Consider the following 22,825-nt stretch of genomic DNA (forward strand, 5'->3'; position numbering starts at 1 on the left):
TTAAGAAGTTACTCTGACGAGCAGCATTAAAACACTGCATAAGACCGCCAGCGACGAGTGCTGAGGTATGTCGTATCTCCAACAAAAGAAGAAACGATCTGCGCAATCATTGGCCGTGTAGACTTATTTATTGTTTCTGTGTTGACAGCGCTGTAAATTAACTATCTATCATCTTGGTCTGTCGTCTGCGAAGGTTGTTCACAGACAACTCGTTTCAGCTGTATCGTGTAACAGTAAATAAGAACTGACACTAAATTAATGCATAGTGTTTTTATTAATAATTTATTCAAGTTCAGACATTGAGGAACTGAAAACAAATCTGAGGCCAATAGGTTTTTGGCAGGTGTAAGTATTCAGCTTCACTTGTTGGTGTCCTCCGAAATTTCTTTGCATTTCTGAGACGAAGGTGTGAATTATACGTAGAAATGTCTTCATCCACATTTCTGACAAACTTAAAAGTATGATATTCCCGATTCAGTAGATATGCATCACAAATTTTGAATCAAATTCTTTGAGAAATCCATTTTAACAGTCATTATCACCCATAATGTGCTGTTTTTTCCTCTTCTTCTGTGTTAGCGAATGTCTGCAAAAGGAAACAGAAATAGTATATAAATATTTGGTGAAAATTAATTGGCTTTACGGCAACGTCGGCCTATCAAATAAAATTATCGGCGGATTCACAATACTTATAAATAAGTGTTGGAGAGCACATTCCACTGTAGTGGAAGCATAGAATGAGACTCTTTGTAGTCAAGACAGAAGGCGGATCGAAATGATTTGTGAGAGCGATCTTCATCTGAATATACTGAATAGAACAGACAAAGAAAACTGCAAAATTTTTAAAACAGGAATGAAGAAAAATTCTTAATTCACTTTCAAGGAGCAATCCGGATTCTTGAGAGGGAAGAGCTGTTCATGATACAACTAGCGTGATTAAATTTATGAAAAACGTATGTAGTACTGTAAGCAAACACATATAATCTTCGTCGATTTCATTGAAGACTCTAATCGTGTTAAAAGACGCAGTTTCTTCCAAACACTTGAAAGCATGAATTTTTCCTAAACATTTAACAGACGTCATGAAGAGAAAATACGAAAAGTCACATACGTCTACCGGCGGCAAAAGTAATGGAGAGAGCATCAATCTATCTAGGTTTAAGGCAAGGGCAGTGTTTTTCATAACTAACTGTGGATATATACATAGCCGAAATCCTATTGAAAATCCAGACTATATACTATTCCAGAAAATCCAGACTATATACTCGCAGTGGTATTGCAGATGACGTAATTATTTTTAACAGAAAATGATTTTCAGCGAACATTGCATCAGTATCAAAGAATCTGTGCTTTAAACAAATTTTCGCTGTCTGCCAACAAAAAAAAAGGCGGTGGAATTTTATCGGAAAAGTAAAATTAGGTCTACAAATGGGCAAGTAATGGAGCAGGATGCATTAAGAATGTGGAGTATGGTGATAAGATTCCTGAGACGTTGCCAGATACACAAGTCAAGATCGTTATGGGAATCGGGAAATACGATGAGAATATTGATAAATGTCTCTGAATGAGAATAAGTATAACTACAAAGAAGGAAATAGCTAAAACACATCACTAGTATGGAGGACGAAAAAGTACCAAAAATACTACAAAAATATAAACCTATAGGACGAAGAAACACAGCTAGACCCAAAATTAGACGGAATGATTTACTGTAGTTCCTGTAAGTTCGCATCAAAGTCAAATTCTAACACATAATGAAAATTTTAATGATGAGTTCATCCCAAGCATACGTAATAATACACCGCCAATTGTACGAGTACTTCCGCTGATTCTTTGATTTAGCGGTTTTGTCAAGACTTCTTCCTAATTGTTCCCGCTAGGATCTTCGACTATAATTGTTCCGACACACGACCAAACGGTTTCACCCATCGTTAACAGTTCGCCAGAAAGATTTTTTATCCATGTCGGTTTTTACCTCTTGTGGTGTATCACAAGGTGGGAAACGGCAGCAGTGGCACGTTCTCACGCCAAAAGTCCATGCGCTCGCCAAGCCTGTCGTGTGCGAGCGAGAAGTTGGCCTGCATCAGCAGGTAGCTGCGGCTGCTCAGGTCGTACGGCTCCCACACCACAGGGTCCGCCTCTGGAGTGGGGTTCCTATTCAGACACACAATAGATGCACGATAGCACATCCTCAGAAGTAAACGCAAATAAGACAAAAAATAATTTACTCATAACATATTCAAGAGTGATTACATTAAGCTATATCTATAATATGTTTAATACAAAGATATTGAGCAGTATAATTATATATTATCCCATGCATAATCAAATTATGAGATATGACTTTGTATATTCATGTTTTTAAACAGGAAACACAAACTGAGTTCGCGTCAAGAGATGTGGGTGTTGCAATTCATATGTTAACGTAAGAAAAGAGATCTAAGCTCTGTAGTACACCGTAGAGCAGTGTCCAGTAACTGGAAGAAATCTCAGGTCGTAACCATTCCGAGCTGCATATTCGTTTGACTGTTTATTGGCTCATTAAGACTTTTGACCAATTGTTAGCTATCGCACTGATCTTGCATAGGATTATTTGTAGACAGCGTTAGTGGAAAACTTACTCCCGAGATATACATATCACTGCAGTAACTTCCATACCTGTACACCTATGTGACACGTGTCTTCTCAGTCTGCTACTGTGACTCTTTAGCATGACTTTCTAAACATACTTTGATGAGAATCGATCGTAAAATTAATATTAAACAATTCATGATGAACACTAAGTTTTCTGCCTTGTGTTGATAAAATGTCTCAATGTCCATCTCTAGTCCGTACAGAATACATGAGCACACAAGTATTCACCATTTAAGTTGGGTTAGCCACTGCCGCTTGAGATTTCCCATGTACGTCATAAATAAAAGTATGCTGTTCCGTGCCGGCCATGGTGGCCGAGCGGTTTTAGGCGCTCAGTCCGGAACCGCGCGACTGCTGCGGTCGCAGGTTCGAATCCTGCCTCGGGCATGGATTTGTGTGATGTCCTTAGGTTAGTTCGGTTTAAGTAGTTCTAAGTTCTAGGGGACTGATGACCACAGATGTTAAGTCCCATAGTGCTCAGAGCCATTTATGCTGTTCCGTGTTGCACAACATTAATCAAGTAGCAAATAATTCTCGCAGTATTCGCGACAAAGTTTCTGAGCTTCTACTCATACTTGTTCATTCCGTGAACTGACTCCGCGAATTGTCTACTTGCTCTTGTTGTAGACAACAAAACTGCACCTCACTGCCTAGCCGAAAGGGCATCTCCGTGCCGCCTATGATCTTGAGCCAGTAAAGATGGTAAGATAAAATTCGACAGATCGTACGGGTATATACTCTTATACAGTATGCAAAATTGGTAGCAGAGGTGATCCGGAAAGCTTATGTCCATTCTCATTTAGATCTACCTCTTACATAATCCTGGAACACATTCAGAGCTCAGACATAATGAGGTATATCAAACCAAATATCTTACATTTAAAATACAATACCAGGATGTGTAATACAACACACAGATGCGGTACCGCCTTCTTTTGTATTTTTACTCTGTCTTTACAGACGAGTGGAAAAACTAGTAGAAGCCGACCTCGGGGAAGATCAGTTTGGATTCCGTAGAAATACTGGAACACGTGAGGCAATACTGACCTTACGACTTATCTTAGAAGAAAGATTAAGGAAAGGCAAACCTACGTTTCTAGCATTTGTAGACTTAGAGAAAGCTTTTGACAATGTTAACTGGAATACTCTCTTTCAGATTCTAAAGGTGGCAGGGGTAAAATACAAGGAGCGAAAGGCTATTTACAATTTGTACAGAAACCAGATGGCAGTTATAAGAGTCGAAGGACATGAAAGGGAAGCAGTGGTTGGGAAGGGAGTAAGACAGGGTTGTAGCCTCTCCCCGATGTTATTCAATCTGTATATTGAGCAAGCAGTAAAGGAAACAAAAGAAAAATTCGGAGTAGGTATCAAAATCCATGGAGAAGAAATAAAAACTTTGAGGTTCACCGATGACATTGTAATTCTGTCAGAGACAGCAAAGGACTTGGAAGAGCAGTTGAATGGAGTGGATGGTGTCTTGAAGGGAGGATATAAGATGAACATCAACAAAAGCAAAACGAGGATAATGAAATGTAGTCGAATTAAGTCGGGTGATGTTGAGGGTATTAGATTAGGAAATGAGACACTTAAAGTAGTAAAGGAGTTTTGCTATTTGGGGAGAAAATAACTGATGATGGTCGAAGTGGAGAGGATATAAAATGTAGACTGGCAATGGCAAGGAAAGCGTTTCTGAAGAAGAGAAATTTGTTAACATCGAGTATAGATTTAAGTGTCAGGAAGTCTTTTCTGAAAGTATTTGTATGGAGTCTAGCCATGTATGGAAGTGAAACATGGACGATAAATAGTTTGGACAAGAAGAGAATAGAAGCTTTCGAAATGTGGTGCTACAGAAGAATGCTGAAGATTAGATGGGTAGATCACATAACTAATGAGGAGGTACTGAACAGGATTGGGGAGAAGAGGAGTTTGTGGCACAACTTGACCAGAAGAAGGGATCGGTTGGTAGGACATGTTCTGAGGCATCAAGGGATCACCAATTTAGTATTGGAGGGCAGCGTGGAGGGTAAAAATCGTAGGGGGAGACCAAGAGATGCATACACTAAGCAGATTCAGAAGGATGTAGGTTGCAGTAGGTACTGGGAGATGAAGAAGCTTGCACAGGATAGAGTAGCATGGAGAGCTGCATCAAACCAGTCTCAGGACTGAAGACCACAACAACAACAACAACATAATGTTTGTATAAATTTATGCAGAGGTGTTGCTTCTAGTATTTATATCTTATAAATGTTTTATGTGCATTATATTTATAAAGTCTTTAGTGGCAGCGTGTATCCTGTTTATGATCTCTCATTCTTACCAGCAGCTGCGTGGCAGTGCCATCTAATGAGATGATTCTGTATTAGGCGTCAGTACTAGTACATGACGCTGTGGTGCATTATGCTAACTACTTAAGCCCCACCTTATTCTATTATTTGCTCCTGTGAAGGTGTACACGGTATGCGAGTCTTGGAGTCACTCGCGTCCATCTAGAAAGGTAAGGCCTTATCAGAAGGCTTCAGCAATATGATTACATTCTGAGTGTTCTATCACTGATCAATTCTCTTATCCGTTTGTAAGATCTGTCTAAAAGATCGTCCTAAGAAATACCAAATTAAGGTATTTGCTCTTTCCGTATTTGATTTGTTTATACATGCTTTTAGGTTATCCAAGTCTGCACAGCGAGATCGCGATCCTTAAATAGATGTATTTGTTCTCTGTTTTCTATGTATATAAGCCTGAAGATGCCTAAATAAGGGGAAACGCGTAGCTGATAAATACAGAAAACTAAAACTGCAACGAAGACTGTTTTCAACTAATACTATTAAACACTGGTTTACCAATTCATGCCACCGATGGATTGGAAGAATTTCTATTGTCTCTGTAAGGTAAAAATACGATTTCTGCCATTCGAAACAAAAAGAAAACTCAGAATGTAATCAGGTACAATCAGACAGGATCAATATTACTACAGAAATTAGGTAAACATTTAAAGAAGAAATTGAGACCAGTAAACGAGTCAAATGAAACCAGATACTGGAGCAGCAGAGAAAAGTCTAATATTGACCAACTATAAAAGAGTGCACATGAAGAAACACTAGAACAAACAGCCCAAAAAGAGAATAATGCCTTTTGTGCAATGGAATTAAGGTGGTACTGAAAAATTTACTTTTGGCCCTGAAGTTTACTTAATGATATTATATCTTGACTTGAATAATGCCTGTTGTGGAATGGTACAAAATATTTATTTGAAATAACTTTGCTCTGCTAACTTCAGTTATACCAAAATCGATTTCAAACCATGAACTGCACACATATATTGCTTAGAGGCCTCATTTTATTTACGTTCTTTCTTTGGTGGGTAACTTAACTTTACTACTCATTTTCATATTCGATACAAGCAAAGGATGTGGATTATGATTGGGCCTGTTAGATTTAAACACAATGTTGATCTCAATATATATATTGTTAAAATTTTAAGTCGTACACAAACGTACCATTTCAACAATTTTGAAGCACGAATCACTCTTTCAATAAATTTTACAAAATGCTTACTACGTCAAACCTAGGACATACAAATCCAACTCTGCGTTATCTAACAAAAAAATATTTTGAAATTATTATATAGCGTCTCCCATTAACCTGCTGAAGTTTGCTCAGTGTAAGCTGCGCATTGCGAATCATACCTTAAAGCTGTGACCACACGTCGACTTCCTCCGGGCATCTAGCTGCAACTCCTCTGTTTTCTACTGCACGCGCTCGACTCTCTTAACCATCAAAGATACTCCTACACAAAGATATTATACTCATTCCACCTTTCGATTGGCAACTGTCGACTTTATTTTCTGGATCTACCCTGACCAGACCTTAGCACATACGTTTCAACGTGAATGGCGTTTGTAAATATCCTTTGTTCCAAACTAATTGGTACAGTAAGAAGTATCCTGCCAAGCACCTGACGGAATACCGTTACAGTAAAGGACTTCTTTTTTGTGCCACTTTTGAAGCTTTTGCTTTCCAAGCAATGTTCCCAACTTTTCTGTCCTCCATCTTTATTTTATTACTCCCAACGTGATTTTCGGGTACAAAGTTCCAGGTATCAAGTCAGCGCAAGCTGGGATGATGTTAATTTCTTGTCTAAAATACAATCATCGTATTCCATCGGTGAAATGAGTCGATATGGGGGACAAATTCACAGCTCTGAACCATAGACTTGCTGGGTTCAGACTGGTGATGTTATTAATTTCATATTCGGCTGCATCCTCCAATTCTGCCAGTATGCTATTGCTAGTGACTTACTTGCTGAAAAAGTGCACTCTAATTACGCGATTTTAGTTTTCAGATTCCCAGTTTTAATTAACAACAACACTTACCCATATTTTGCAAAGTTCGTCCAAACACGCAGTGTATTCCTGCGCACTTTGTCTTCTTCTGATTCAGGATCTAAGTTATAGTCTTTATCTTTTCTCATGAAAAGAAGAGCTAACTCTGCTCCGTGTGAAACTCCTGAAAAGAAGAAAAGAAAAATGACACACAGAAAAGGTACCGTTATGTTCACGTTGAAACTAGTGTAGTGGATATGGCAGTATTCTGACAAAGAATGACAAAAACAAACAATAGATTTTCAAATTTTTCTCTCCCTTTCCACAGAAACAAATTAAAAATTTGTCCCCCACGATCTTACAAAAGTGTATAGGGGGTTACCATTGTTACAAGGAAAATCCGGAAGTGTTAATCATCTCCCAATATTACCAATTGAAGACCCTTCGGCGTCATTCCTACCTCGCTGGAATTTGCTTATAAAGAACCAGTCTCTACCTTGGGATGGATCACAAACAGACCATCCAAACCTTCGGTACTGAAAAGCGTAACCCCCATCTTTTGTCTTTTTAAAAATATTTTTCTTACAGAAGAGTTCTAATAGTGAGATTTCAGATAATTTTACTTAACGTGTAGAGTAATGAGATACTTTGAGACAGAATTTAATGTACTTGCTTTAACCGAACTATTTTTAAGCTAAAATAGAAGAAAATACGGTGGTCACTATTCCACGTGGTATAAACAGGTGTTTTACCATCCTATGGAGAGGCTAGATTTAGCTTGGGGAAGCTAAAAAGAGTCCATTAATTACGTCATATACGAAAATACTCTGACGAGAATGGACAGTGTAGCACCATGAAAATTTTATCTGTGTCGAACAGTATCTTACTGAAATTCACGCATTTCGAAGCCTGTGGGACATGTTGATTAAAATTTGATCTTTGCAGACGCTTATTTGCTTTTTTTCTATTTTTGGCACAGAACAAAGCAATTTCTAACGATGGGGAAGAATGTGGGTACGTTATGGCTATTCTGTGTCTAACGTGCTTCCATTTATATGTGAAAATAGCAACAGTGCGTGTACAGAGGACGGTATACGAATTTTGTCGTCATGTTTCGGACTTCGAGAAGGGTCAGTTCATTACCATAAGTAACATGAAATGTAATATGCCAAAATGTACACGGCGTTTCTCACGATAAAGGGAAACAGATGTCACCCAACACTGTTCACCAATTATTGTTGTAGATGGAGGGACGGAAATTCCATCCTTCCATCTGCTACAGTTTTGTACAACAGCCCGAAGTTAGTGGCATCCAGATATGCTGAAACTCCGCGCCGACAAAGAATACAGAACGAACCAGCAGTCGACCGCTGAAAGAACGATCGTCGATCCCTATGTATTAATATTTGTATTAAGGATTAAAAATCCTCGAAGCCAAGATCGCAAATAAATTTTTACTTCGGTTACTTAGCTTCACACTGAGCCGTCTTCAGGCCTCGGGTATATAACTGCACATTAGAATGTAGCAATGTACAACTGCTTACAGGAAACAAAATTACAGATCCTAAATAAAAAATTGTACATAAAATTTTAGCAGAGTTCAAAAATAAATACCAAATTGTAATTACCGGATACATACTATAAACATTTCTTGAGTAGTGCAATTGCCGTAACGGCATAACATATTCTTGGAATATTTTTATAAGTGATACCATCCATATAGAATGTATACGTAAAATAGCTTTATATCGTTTGTAACCATTCAAGTAGAACAGAGGTCTTAAAACTGAAAAATGTACTTTAAGATAAGGAGGAAAACTTATTGACATAAATCAAAACAACCCATTAGAATGAATATGCATGTAAAAGGTATCGTCTTACCAAAGGCGTCAAGTCGTTAAAACTTAGTAACTGACACATAAACTTATTTAGAACTGAGTGAGTGACATCTTAATTCGATCTTTACGAATGCTAGATGCTTTCAGCATACACTTTTTTTTGTACTCTTTATATGCTTGTGGATGTTCAGAAATGTAAATTATTGAGAAATACATTCTGCATAACATACATAACACATAATTACGTACTCTACTTGTTTTTGCTTTTAAGGCCGATAGTGTTAACCTTCTGGTCGAGAGTGCTGTGATGCTGATTGCAGAAAAGTACATTGCAGTGGCTGGACGTCGAGTAATACGAAATCTACTAGCCCTGGGCTCAGTGTGGTGCAAACTTGTGAAGCAGACAAGTAACCATGCCACCTGAGCAAGTTTGAAAGAAGTCAGACTGTGGCGTTCAGAATGGAGGGGTGGTCCTTTTGGAGAACTGTCACGCAAGTTGGAAGAGCTGCGCCAGTGGTGCAACTATGCTACTACCAGTGGTCACGTGAACATTCTCGCACCCACAGGCGAAGTTCTGGACGTCGACGCAGCACAGATGGCTGTTGCAACACACATAAGACGGCTTTTGAGTCCACACGTGTCAATACTTACCGTTGCAAACTGGACATTAGCAGTGGGACTACAGGAACGCACACCTCTAGCCTGTCTTACATTCACGCCGCAGCATCGACGTGCACGGCTCGACTGGTGCCGTCAGAGGACAACTTGTAAGATGGAATGGCGCGCCGTGGTCTTCATAAGTGAAAGTAGATTCAGCCTGCACGCGTATACCACAGACCTCCTGACGCCGTCAAAGACACACAGTCCCCATCTCAGGTCTTATGGTCTGCGGTACCATAAGTTACAACCCTCGCCTGCTTTAGAGTTTCTAGAGGGGATGCTAACCAGCGTTCGGTATGTGCAGAAGTTGTTAGATGGTTTGTAAGACGTAGTGGTCTCCTGACCTTCATTGCTTACATATTCCGCCCTCACAATCATATTCCGCACGTCAAGACGCTTCATTGGAACCCAAACTCGATAAGATAAAGTCAATGTTGTATGAATTCATGTAAACGATATGCAATTAACAAATAAGTGCACCGTGGTTGAAAGACTCGAGGCTGGCGTACACACATACATTCCAGAGACGACAGACACAGTAGCTTATAGTTGTGGAGAGAAACCCCACAATGGGACGCCGGTCCCTTGAGAGGACGACCCAGCCTATGTCGGCCGGTGACCGCCCATGTAGCGGACAGTGTGGGCCCGAGTGAAAGGGGGGAACAACCCTGTGTTCAGCTTAAAAGCAAATTCCGCTACATTGTGTGGGAGTGGCCAGCCCACGTATTCTTTACACATAGCACGTAGGGAGACAGCAAACGCCAGACGCCAATGCTACAGGGTTCTGGGTTGGTCGCCTTAAATGAAACGTCATTCTCCCGTTTTAGAAGAGCAATGCCGATTGGCAGACGATATTTCTGACGCCTTGAGCTGAAGGAAGAATGGAAGAGACTGAAAGATGTACCCCTTCACGTCTGGCGTGGAGAGGCGCCGTTCCATTGTCGCTCTTGGAGTGAGGAACAAGTCTCTCTTCAGTACTTTACTGGGAGAGCACCTCTTTCGAGAGCGAATCCTCTTCAGTACTTTACTGGGAGAGCACCTCTTTCGAGAGCGAATCGAAGTGCTGCTCTATATTGAGTCCTTGCGATTAAACTTTGTTCACTGTGTTGGCCAACACACTTATTGTGCAGTGTGAATGGACAGAATTATAGTTAAATGTCTGCGAGCGAATTTTTGAGTGGCATCGCGGTGGGCTGGTTATCTGACCGGTGTACCACACCAATACTTAGGCTAGGGGCGAATAGGAATCCTTGACTTCATCAAGGCATAGGGAGAGTTTGATTCGCGAAGGTCAATCCAGATAGAACGAGAGTTATCTTATTTGTCAGCAGCGAGCGGCGCAGACAGCAGTCATCGCAGCTTACGGTATTGTGCGCTACAGCTATTGCGAGCCCCATATTTCCTCCACAACAGTACACTTCACTGCATTTCATACGCGACAGCGTCGACCGTACATAGCAACATTCTAAAGGATAATTATTCAAGTTGAGTAGGCGCGCCTCTCAGCCATTCTGCCAAGTCAACAACCATCTTAAACTTTGTATAGAAATTTCATTAGAGAATCCTATCCTAGAGAGGTAACTTCACATTCAGAAAAGAACCAGGATATAACTTGTTCAATTCATAACTAAAAGTGTCATTGTGATTTCTCAGAATTTTTGCAAAATAAATAATAACTTTCGTTAGTTTAATGTTTTTCTTACACTAACTAGCACTACTCCAGTACCCAAGTATCCCACTAGTTATGTAAGAAATTTTGTGATTTTTTGTGTCATTTCCTTACAGCGGACGACTCCAGAAGATATTTATTGCTGACAGTTTTTCAGGCATTTCTGTTTAGAATGTTAGGAGCGTCTGTCTGACTTCCGTAGTAGTGCGGAGGTGGAAATTGCATCTTGGAGGAGCCACAGGGTAAAGGGTCCATCTCAGATTAATCCGTTGCGCAGAATAACAGAATAACAGAATAATCCCACACCTCAGAGGTTTTTCTATTGTTCTTGCAACAGGTGTTCTTTTCACAGAATAATGCTCTCCCGTTGACTGTTCTCGAAACACAATGTGCTCTCAAAGACGTGCTGACGCTTCCCAACGTGCTGAAGCTTTCTTGGACAGCAAGATTCACCGGACCTGTCGCCAGTCGAGCACGTGTGGAATAAGGTGAGACTCATGAGTCTGTCCTTCGAATAACTCTTGCAGAACTACGTGCACAGGTCACGTAGGTGTGGCATAACGTATCGCAGGACAGTGTTCGTTATCTGTGCTATTATCTGGAGTCAGCGCCTGCATTTCCATCCGTGTTTCTGCGTGAATCGATACCCAGTACCTCATAACCGCTTGTGCTATTGATACTATTGATGTTATTGATGCTATTGATGTAGTAATTTCTTATACTCCATACGCACTGTTGCAACAATAAATATTGAACTATCGCAAATTCCGTATATATATGCTTTTTAATAATTGACTAATCTCTTATTTCTTACTACCACCAATATGATGAAAATCGTTTACCGTTATTTAGACCTCAGTTATGGTATATAATGTTGTACGTAAACGAGGTTTCTTGTGCTTCAGTCTGTTATGAAGATTTGTAGTTTACTTTCTTAAAAATAGTGAGGCATCGGCTAAGGCCGATAAACCTTTGTAAATTGCCAGTTTGATAGAATTTTACTTGAAAATTGGATCCCTTCGCTTATATTTCAGTAGGCTCTTATTGTCATGTCATGTTTTTACCCGTTAAAGCCCTCTTCGTTGAGTTATAAGATGAACTTTACTGATGTTAATTACTAACTTATAAATACGTTTACATTCTGTATTTGCTTTAAATTTTATTAGAAAGTTACGATTTTACGTACGTTACACAGTCGACTGCTAACGCCATCTATCGATCATGGCCTAAAGCACCTTATCAATCTTAGTGGCCGTCAGCCCTTCACTGCAGTACCGGCCACACATGTTTACGCTATGTGTATTTAAAATATTGTGTTTCTTGGTCGTTGTAATGGTCATAGACTACAATGCTATTCTCATACACCACACTGTAAAAACATACCTGTGATGATCACTGTTGTGAGACAATGCAAATACAGGTAAGCTGTGTCAGTCAACGCCTTTCGTAAGACCTTTTATATACATATTCATTCTAGTGGATCGTCTTCATTTATGTAAATATGGTTTCTCTGTTCCACTGTCATTTCCTCATGGCAATGTTCGTTTTGCAGTTTTAACACCTTCGTTCTACTTGACTGGCTACAAACGAGGTAAAGCTATTTTACCTATATGTTCTGTATGGATATCGTCATTTCTAAAAAAAATATTTCAACGGTGTGTTAAGCCGTTGGGGCAGTTGCACTAATACAGGATGTTTTATCGTATGTAACCTGTAATTACTCTTTTGTATACTTTAGAACTTTTCTACGATTTTATGTACAGATTTGTATTTTGCATCTGTAATTTTAATTCCTGTAAGCTGTTGTACGTCGTCATATTCTAAAGTGTAATTATATATCCTACATCTGAAGATGTTTAACTGAAACTAGTAAACACAGTAAAATTTTTTTGCGATAAAGACTTGTACGATTTTCAGTTCTTAAAAATTACTACAGATCGCTTGTTCACAGCGTGGCAGTGTCAGTGAACATGGATTAATTGTTAATGAATACATCTTGTTCTGTTTTTATGTCGAATTTTAATGGATTCTGAGTTTTATTATGGTTTAGATCTTGGCGTTGTCGAGTTGGTCCCTTCTTTTAGTCAGGTTGTACCGCAATTTCCTCTTCTCCTCAATTCTATTCAGTACCTCCTCATTACTTACGTGATCTACCCATCTAATCTTCATCATTCTTCTGTAGCACAACATTTCGAAGGCTTCAATTCTCTTCTTGTCTAAACTATTTACCGTCCACGCTTCACTTTATACTCGATGTTAGCAAATTTCTCTTCTTCAGAAACGCTTTACTTGCCATAGCCAGTCTACATTTTATCCTCTCTACTTCGACTATCATCAGTTAATTTGCTTCCAAAATAGCAAAACTCATGTACTACTTTAAGTGTCTCATTTCCAAATCTAATTCCGTCAGCATCATCCGACTTAATTCTTTCATTATACTCGTTTTGCTTTTGTTGATGTTCATCTTATATCCTCCTGTCAAGACACTGTCCATTCCGTTCAACTGCTCTTCCCGCTCCTTTGCTGTCTCTGACACAGTTACAACGTCATCTGCGAACCTCAAAGTTTTTATTTCTTCTCCATGGATTTTAATACCTACTCCGAATTTTTCCCTTGTTTCCTTTACTGCTTGCTCAATATACAGACTGAATAACATCGGGATAGGCTACAACCCTGTCGCACTCACTCCTCAACCACTACTTCCCTTTCATGCCCCTCGACTCTTATAACTGCCATATAGTTTCTGTATAAATTGTAAATAGCCTTTCGCTCCCTGTATTTTACCCCTTCTACCTTCAGAACTGGAAAGAGAGTATTCCAGTCAACATTGTCAAAAGCTTTCTCCAAGTCCACATATGCTAGTAGCGTAGGTTTGCCTTTCCTTAATCAATCTCCTAAGATACGTCGTAGGGCCAGTATTGGCTCACGTGTTCCAACATTTCTACGGAATCCAAACTGATCTTCCCCGAGGTCGGCTTCTGCCAGGTTTTCCATTCGTCTGTAAAGAATTCGTGTTAGTAGTTTGCACCCATGACTCATTAATCTGTCAGTTCGGTGATTTTCACACCTGTCGACACCAGCCCGTTGGACACTATGAACCGGCAGTATACCCGTGGACCGTTCGAGCAAAAACATAAGTGTCCGTCGAAGCTCTAACATTAGCCAAAAACTGAATTTCGGTATGTGCAACCGTTCACGAAATATAATGGGTGTTTACATCTGATGTGACTCACCTTGTATAGAGAGGCCCTGCAAGGGAAATAACGTGTAATCAGTATTATGAAAACGGAAGAGAAGTACATAAAGTTGATGCGGGTGTTACGATTTTTTCTTCGAGTCATCATCAGTCTTCTGACTGGTTTGATGCGACCCACCACGAATTCCTCTCCCATACCAATTCCTTTCATCTCAGAGTAGCACTTACAACCTACGTCCTGAAGGTTTTGCTGGATGTATTCCAGTCTCTGTCTTCCTCTACAGTTTTTGCTCTCTACAGCTCTCTCTAGTACCTGATGTCTGAACAGATCTCCTACGAGTTGTGGTATTACTACAACACTGAAATAGCAAAGTGGAAACATGGCAACTGAAACATTTCCTTAGAATTAATAAAATTCTTGGGAGAGCCGTCCATGACAGAATTATTTTACCTTATGTGCAAACTATGTGAGACAGGGGAAATGTCCTCGGACCTTTGGATGAATAATATAATTCCAAGAAGACATGTGCTGACAGGTGTGAATACTAGCTATCTGTAATTCACGGTTGCAAAATGTTGATACAGTTATTTATTGCAAAATGGAAAAATTGGTAGAGGCTGACCTTGGAGAAGATGAGTTTGGGATCCGGAGAAATGTAGAAACGGCCGATATTCATTTGTCGTTGAAGATAGGTTAACGAAAGTCAAACCTAAGTTTATAGCATTTGTGGATTTAGCGAACAGTTTTGACTATGTGGACTGGACTACAGTCTTTGAAATTTTAAAGGAAGCAGAGATAAAATATAGGGACAGAAAGGTTATTTGCACCTTATACAGAAACCATGTGTGTGAATTCCTAGGGGACTAAACTGCTGAGAGTATTGATCCCTAGACTTACAGACTACTTAAACTAACCTATGCTGAGGACAACACACACAACCATGCCCGAGGGAGGACTCGAACGTCCGGCGGGAGTGGTCGCGAAATCCGTGACATGGCGCACCCAACCGTGCGGCATAGAAACCATACTGCAAGTGTAAGAATCGAAAGAGATGAAAGGGAAGCAGTATTTGAGAAAGGAGTGAGACTAGGGTTTAGCCTATCCTCGATGTTATCCAGACTGTACATTGAGCAAGCAGCAAGGAGAACCAAAGACATCTTTACGGAAGCAATTAAAGTTCAAAGAGAAGAAACAAACGCTTTGATGTTTGCGAGTAACATAGTAATTCTGTTAGAGACAGCGAAGAACTTGGAAGAACAGTTAAACGGAATGAATAGTGCGTTAAAAAGTGTTTATAATAAGGACATCGACAAAAATATGAAAAAGGTAATGGACTTTAGTCAAAGTAATTTAGACGATACCGAGGGTATTAGGAAATAGGACAGTAAATGCAGTATATAAGTTTCGTTATTTGGGCAGCAACATAACTGATTGTGACAGAAGCACGGAAGTAATGAAATGCAGACTGGTAATAACAAGAAAAGCATTTCTGAAAAAGACTAATTTCTCCACATATGTATGCGCTGAAGAGACAGAAGCACCCTGTCAACAGTTACACCCCCTAAATTTTCCACTTGTGTGCGTTGTGAATTTACGTCCCTGTTTCAAAACAAAAAATTTTCTCATATTGTTTAACACTGACCCTCCTTTAGCCGCTAAGTCCCCTATCCGTGCAACCCATCTTTCAAAGGGAGCATTTGTCTACCTTTTCAATACTTCCTCAGTCACCATTCCCCTTGAAGGGGAGGGTTGTGCATATTATCTACTGTTTAGAGGAGTCTGAGAGTGTTTTATTCATATTTGGATTACCAGATTTCCCTTCTCTCAGCGCCAGAGTTGACTTATACTTGCAAGACCAGCCGCAAGACTTTCGAACTGGGGTCAGCCGATGTCGCAGAAGCAAAGTAGTCCATGCTGGCCAAATACTGCTAATTAGGGACCCTTTACCAATGTCGCCTCCAGAACCCAATAGAAATGTGGGAGAGACGTCAAAGTGCCTTTGGGGATTATTGATTTGACTGCCAACCCGACAAAATGCACTTCTCTTCCTCTCCTGTCCCATTCTTTGGACTTCCGTGAATCGTAAACCAGCTGTGGTTGTTCCTATTAGTAGCTGATCCCCTGTTCGCCTACGTCAGGTGCGCCCCTTGTATTCTGAGGTATATTGAAGTACGATTTTTTCTCTATTCATTTGCCTGTTACCATCTGAAAATATTGTATATTGTTACAGGATGCACAAACCCTCACCCTACCTAATGTCTGGAACAGGAAATTTTTTTTGTGTCGGCAATTTGTTACAATTTTGTTGATGCTGATGTGTAACTGAATATGAGATAGCAATCTATGGTAGCAATTTGTTACAATTTTGTATAACAGTGGTGACGTATGTGGCAATTTGTTACGGTTTTGTTAGGTATGGTCACATAGGATGAAGTTGACAACTGGGCAGAAGTTGACGGAAAAGTTTAAAAAACTTCATGTTCAGAGGACTTATTTTTTAACTTTTTTATTAGCTAAAACTTTTATTCGCCTGACTGACGTAAAACAGCTATTGTAACTAAGTCTTATGTGAGTCGTGCATTGACCCCTCGCAGTATATGCAGCAGCACTTTTTATAACAGCCTAGTGACAGAGTGAGGGAGTCATCGTTGAGATGTCTGTATATTAACTTACGAATTTGTCATACATGCTGCAGTTTGTTCCACGAAACAATTCAGAACATAAGAGTTGTCAGAGTGCAAATGCTGTAAATGCGTGCAAATATGAATCAGGTGAGTTGAAGATATATAGCCTGGATGTTTATTACAAGTTCCTGTCAAACTGAGGTTGATCGCTGGTATTAAGCTGATTGAAAAGTTAGAAAAAGGTTCCATATGTAGCAAACATACTGCCAACTAGAAGAAGAGGGATTTCTTTATTTCTAAGGTGACACGTCGGCGTTCAAAGTGCAGGGAAGATATGTTTTGTGTTTGATTCTTTGGAATTTCATACAGCAAATTAGTGCTTAAACTTTATGTGTGTGATACTCTAAAATTAGTACCAGATGATTATAATTAGAGTGCTGCTAGTACCAGATGTCCTCTTTTGGCTTTAAATATCATTTGACAGTGAAGTTTGGTAGATGTTCTAATGTGTTATTACAAAAACGACTTGCACTGAAAAAACAGTTCCAGTTGTGGCCACCAGGTGCAGATCTATTGCAGTGAATGCAAGAAATACGTAGAGCAATATTTGCATATTATGATGGACTAGGAATGGAACATGGGCAGAAAAATAAAAACAAGAGAAAAGGCATAATGTTGACTTTACTATTAATTGACATTTACACAATTTGTTCAGTATGAGCACCAGAGATGTTGACGAGAAGCTTCTTGTGTAAAACTACATTATTAACAGTTGGTCCAGCAGTTCCTGTCAAATCTGAGCAACATGTTGATGCATTCTTCTAGATATGTGAAAAGCCAAAAACTGCATGGATTGAGATTGTGCCATGTATCTGGAAAACATCTGGAGATAAAATGTTCATAGAAGGTTACATTAAGCAGAGGGGGGAGTTACATGAGGTATTCCACGTCTCAGTAATAACAGTGGCTTCCATACAGTTGCTCTCTTCGAAATCAGGAATCTCAAGCTGGACGAGGAGGTCTCGGTAACATACTCACATCATAGCTCTCCTGTCAGACCGTCTGACGTATTCGAAGAACAGAGTGAGAATAAAGATGGTTGTGAATCCATGCCACACAGTACCATATGACCACGGTGCTTCATGCGCAACAGTACCCAGAATTGGCAATTCTGTGTGTTCACTACTTCGAATAGTATAAAATGCGCCTTGGTACTGCATAGGATATTGCTCAGCCACATGTCATGAACTTCGATTCATGGCAGAACCTGAAGAGAAAATTCAGAACATTTTTGCAAACTGTGACGTTTCCGTTGCCGCATCTTCTTGATCTTGTATGGGTAAGAGTGTAAAATAGACAGCAAAACTTTCTGTGCTGTTGACCATGGGGTGGACAAGGCTCGTAACACTGCTTGTGCTGCAGGGCTAGTCTCATCAGCACCTCTTCAATAACTTAGAGCAGGACCGGATGCGTTCCTCTCCCAGGTACCGCACCAACCTCAACCACGTTTTCGAATTTATTATTGATGTGTCGGCAGCTGGGCCAACACCTTGTAGAATGAAGTGGCTGAAAGTGCACGCTAAACTAACGCAGACGGGCGCGAAGTACTGGAACATGAGACTTATTAATGAATAAGAAGAAAAGTACGTAGCTGGAATAAGATACTTAACTTTATTCTCTTGTTGGAATACATCTCTTGAATAGTAGTAAGCTATAATCACTGATACACATGGCGCCTTGCTAGGTAGTAGCTATGGAATAAGCTGAAGGCTATTCTATCAGTCTCTCGGCAAATGAGAGGAAGACTTGGTAGGTCTGGTCGCAAGCTATGTCGTCCGTACAACTGGGGCGAGGTCATGTCCGTGTCTTGTGACCTGCCATGTGGTGGCGCTAGGATTGCGATTACACAGTGGCGACACGCGGGTCCGACATGTACTACAGGACCGCGGCCGATTTAAGTTACCACCTTGCAAGTGTGGTGTCTAGCGGTGACACCACAATTATCGTCTCCTTTAAACCATTTAATGGCATTGGGGCTTTGTTCAGAACTTTCAGTTGGCGTTGCTCTCTCAATGCAGCACTCTAATTGCTGTCATTTAAATAAAACAGAGTCACTAATAGAGCAAAGTATATCTTCTCGATGGCCATACTCTTCACTCACGTTATGGCTTGTCAAATGATAGCATGGATGTCACACCGTCGTAGAAATAGTAGACAACGCCAGATTTACACCTGGTGGCCAAAATGGGAACTAATTTGTTTTCCAGTGTTTATCAGTTCAACATTAGTACATTAGCATATCTACAAAGTTTGGCTGTCATACGATAAATACGGCACACACTGCACCTCCGCGAGTAGCAGAACATTAATTATAACCAACCAGTTTTCAAATATAATTATTATTCTATATTTATTTTTCAATTACTGATAAAGTTTCAGATCAATTAAAGCCCCCCTGTAGTCGTAAAGAATCCATAATTATCATATAAAATACACTCCTGGAAATGGAAAAAAGAACACATTGACACCGGTGTGTCAGACCCACCATACTTGCTCCGGACACTGCGAGAGGGCTGTACAAGCAATGATCACACGCACGGCACAGCGGACACACCAGGAACCGCGGTGTTGGCCGTCGAATGGCGCTAGCTGCGCAGCATTTGTGCACCGCCGCCGTCAGTGTCAGCCAGTTTGCCGTGGCATACGGAGCTCCATCGCAGTCTTTAACACTGGTAGCATGCCGCAACAGTGTGGACGTGAACCGTATGTGCAGTTGACGGACTTTGAGCGAGGGCGTATAGTGGGCATGCGGGAGGCCGGGTGGACGTACCGCCGAATTGCTCAACACGTGGGGCGTGAGGTCTCCTCAGTACATCGATGTTGTCGCCAGTGGTCGGCGGAAGGTGCACGTGCCCGTCGACCTGGGACCGGACCGCAGCGACGCTCGGATGCACGCCAAGACCGTAGGATCCTACACAGTGCCGTAGGGGACCGCACCGCCACTTCCCAGCAAATTAGGGACACTGTTGCTCCTGGGGTATCGGCGAGGACCATTCGCAACCGTCTCCATGAAGCTGGGCTACGGTCCCGCACACCGTTAGGCCGTCTTCCGCTCACGCCCCAACATCGTGCAGCCCGCCTCCAGTGGTGTCGCGACAGGCGTGAATGGAGGGACGAATGGAGACGTGTCGTCTTCAGCGATGAGAGTCGCTTCTGCCTTGGTGCCAATGATGGTCGTATGCGTGTTTGGCGCCGTGCAGGTGAGCGCCACAATCAGGACTGCATACGACCGAGGCACACAGGGCCAACACCCGGCATCATGGTGTGGGGAGCGATCTCCTACACTGGCCGTACACCACTGGTGATCGTCGAGGGGACACTGAATAGTGCACGGTACATCCAAACCGTCATCGAACCCATCGTTCTACCATTCCTAGACCGGCAAGGGAACTTGCTGTTCCAACAGGACAATGCACGTCCGCATGATTCCCGTGCCACCCAACGTGCTCTAGAAGGTGTAAGTCAACTACCCTGGCCAGCAAGATCTCCGGATCTGTCCCCCATTGAGCATGTTTGGGACTGGATGAAGCGTCGTCTCACGCGGTCTGCACGTCCAGCACGAACGCTGGTCCAACTGAGGCGCCAGGTGGAAATGGCATGGCAAGCCGTTCCACAGGACTACATCCAGCATCTCTACGATGGTCTCCATGGGAGAATAGCAACCTGCATTGCTGCGAAAGGTGGATATACACTGTACTAGTGCCGACATTGTGCATGCTCTGTTGCCTGTGTCTATGTGCCTGTGGTTCTGTCAGTGTGATCATGTGATGTATCTGACCCCAGGAATGTGTCAATAAAGTTTCCCCTTCCTGGGACAATGAACTCACGGTGTTCTTATTTCAATTTCCAGGAGTGTACAATCGGTAAAATTCAACCCCCAAGCGATGTGAAGCGGACTGAAGCAACATGTTAGAGCAATTTGTAACAAAGACCAAAAATTTTATTTCCACAGCTAAGTACCCATGGTGGGAAAGAAAAACCAGTACGTTAATTCCATTGATTTCAGAAATGTTTAAGTTTAAACTCCAATATTGGTCATCCTCAACCCATTTGACAGTATTTATATGTAACCAAATAAATAACAGCAATGTATGGGACGCGATGTGGCACAACTTTGTGTAAAAATATTAGTGTATAGCGTAATTTGTGACAATTTTGTTGTAACATGGGGCACTTTGTAACAGTTTACTGTAAGATGTTGATTCATGTGGCAATTTGCTAAAATTTTGTTATAAAATGGGGCAATATGATAGAATTTTGCTGTAAATGTGGATATATTCTTACCATTTTGATCTACCATTAGGCATTTTATTATCATTTTGCTGTAATCTGGGGCAATTTCATTAAATGTTTCTTCAAAATTGGACAGTTGGTTACAATTTTGCCGTAAAGTGGGGCAGTTTGTTAACATTTTGCTATAATATGTGACAAATTTGATAAAATTTGCTAACCATAGCACACTTTGCTACAATTTTGTCGTATCACGAGCAATTTGCAACAGTTTTTGTGTAACATGGTGATGTGTGTCAGAGCATCATGTAGTCTGCGCTGTGTGATTGCACAGGTCAGCGTTATCAGTAGATGACGATAATCATTTTTGTAACGCAAGATAAAGTTAGTAACGTAGCATTGAGTCACTGTTGTCATTTACTGACTCTGAATGCAAAGCAACCCTCGTGTTTACCAATATGAATGTTTATTACTGCACTCCAACCCATGAACCATAGTCCTTGCCGTTGATTGGGGGGGGGGGGGGGGCTTGCGTGCTTCAGCGATACAGATAGCCGTACTGTAGGTGCAACCACAACGGAGGGGTATCTGTTGAGAGGCCAGACAAACGTGTGGTTCCTGAAGAGGGGCAGCAGCCTTTTCAGTAGTTACAGGGACAACTGTCTGTATCATTGACGGATCTAGCCTTCTAACACTAAACAAAACGGCCTTGCTGTGCTAGTACTGCGAACGGCTGGTAGGAAGGGGAAACTACAGCCGTAATTTTTCCCGAGGGCATGCAGCTTTACTGTATTGTTAAATGATGATAGCGTCCTCTTGGCTAAAATATTACGGAGGTAAAATAGTCCACCATTCGGATCTCCGGGCGGGGACTACTCAACAGGACGTCGTTATCAGGTGAAAGAAAACTGGCGTTCTACGGATCGGAGCGTGGAATGTCAGATCCCTTAATCGGGCAGGTAGGTTACAAAATTTAAAAATGGAAATGGATAGGTTAAAGTTAGATATAGTGGGAATTAGCGAAGTTCGGTGGCAGGAGGAACAAGACTTCTCGTCAGGTGAATACAGGATTATAAGTACAAAATCAAATAGGGGTAATGCAGGAGTAGGCTTAATAATGAATAAAAACATAGGAGTGTAGGTACGCTACTACACTCCTGGAAATTGAAATAAGAACACCGTGAATTCATTGTCCCAGGAAGGGGAAACTTTATTGACACATTCCGGGGGTCAGATACATCACATGATCACACTGACAGAACCACAGGCACATAGACACAGGCAACAGAGCATGCACAATGTCGGCACTAGTACAGTGTATATCCACCTTTCGCAGCAATGCAGGTTGCTATTCTCCCATGGAGACCATCGTAGAGATGCTGGATGTAGTCCTGTGGAACGGCTTGCCATGCCATTTCCACCTGGCGCCTCAGTTGGACCAGCGTTCGTGCTGGACGTGCAGACCCCGTGAGACGACGCTTCATCCAGTCCCAAACATGCTCAATGGGGGACGGATCCGGAGATCTTGCTGGCCAGGGTAGTTGACTTACACCTTCTAGAGCACGTTGGGTGGCACGGGATACATGCGGACGTG

General features: G+C 41.2%; 1 protein-coding gene across 1 annotated transcript in view; it reads right to left on the reverse strand.

Annotated features, from left to right (window-relative positions):
- Positions 1-272: 272 nt before the first annotated feature.
- The window catches only part of LOC126252074 (cholinesterase-like), a 92,878-nt gene continuing 70,325 nt past the window's right edge, over positions 273-22,825 (reverse strand). Inside the window, exons 9-11 of the mRNA XM_049952926.1 lie at positions 7,005-7,137; positions 1,976-2,154; positions 273-586 (exon numbers count right to left, since the gene is read on the reverse strand). Of these exons, the coding sequence (XP_049808883.1) occupies positions 1,989-2,154; positions 7,005-7,137 (299 nt within the window). The 3' untranslated portion in view covers positions 273-586; positions 1,976-1,988. The remainder of the gene's footprint in view (positions 587-1,975; positions 2,155-7,004; positions 7,138-22,825) is intronic.

The sequence above is a fragment of the Schistocerca nitens genome, chromosome 4, assembly GCF_023898315.1.
Source record: "Schistocerca nitens isolate TAMUIC-IGC-003100 chromosome 4, iqSchNite1.1, whole genome shotgun sequence".
In the NCBI taxonomy this organism is placed as follows: Eukaryota; Metazoa; Arthropoda; class Insecta; order Orthoptera; family Acrididae; genus Schistocerca; species Schistocerca nitens.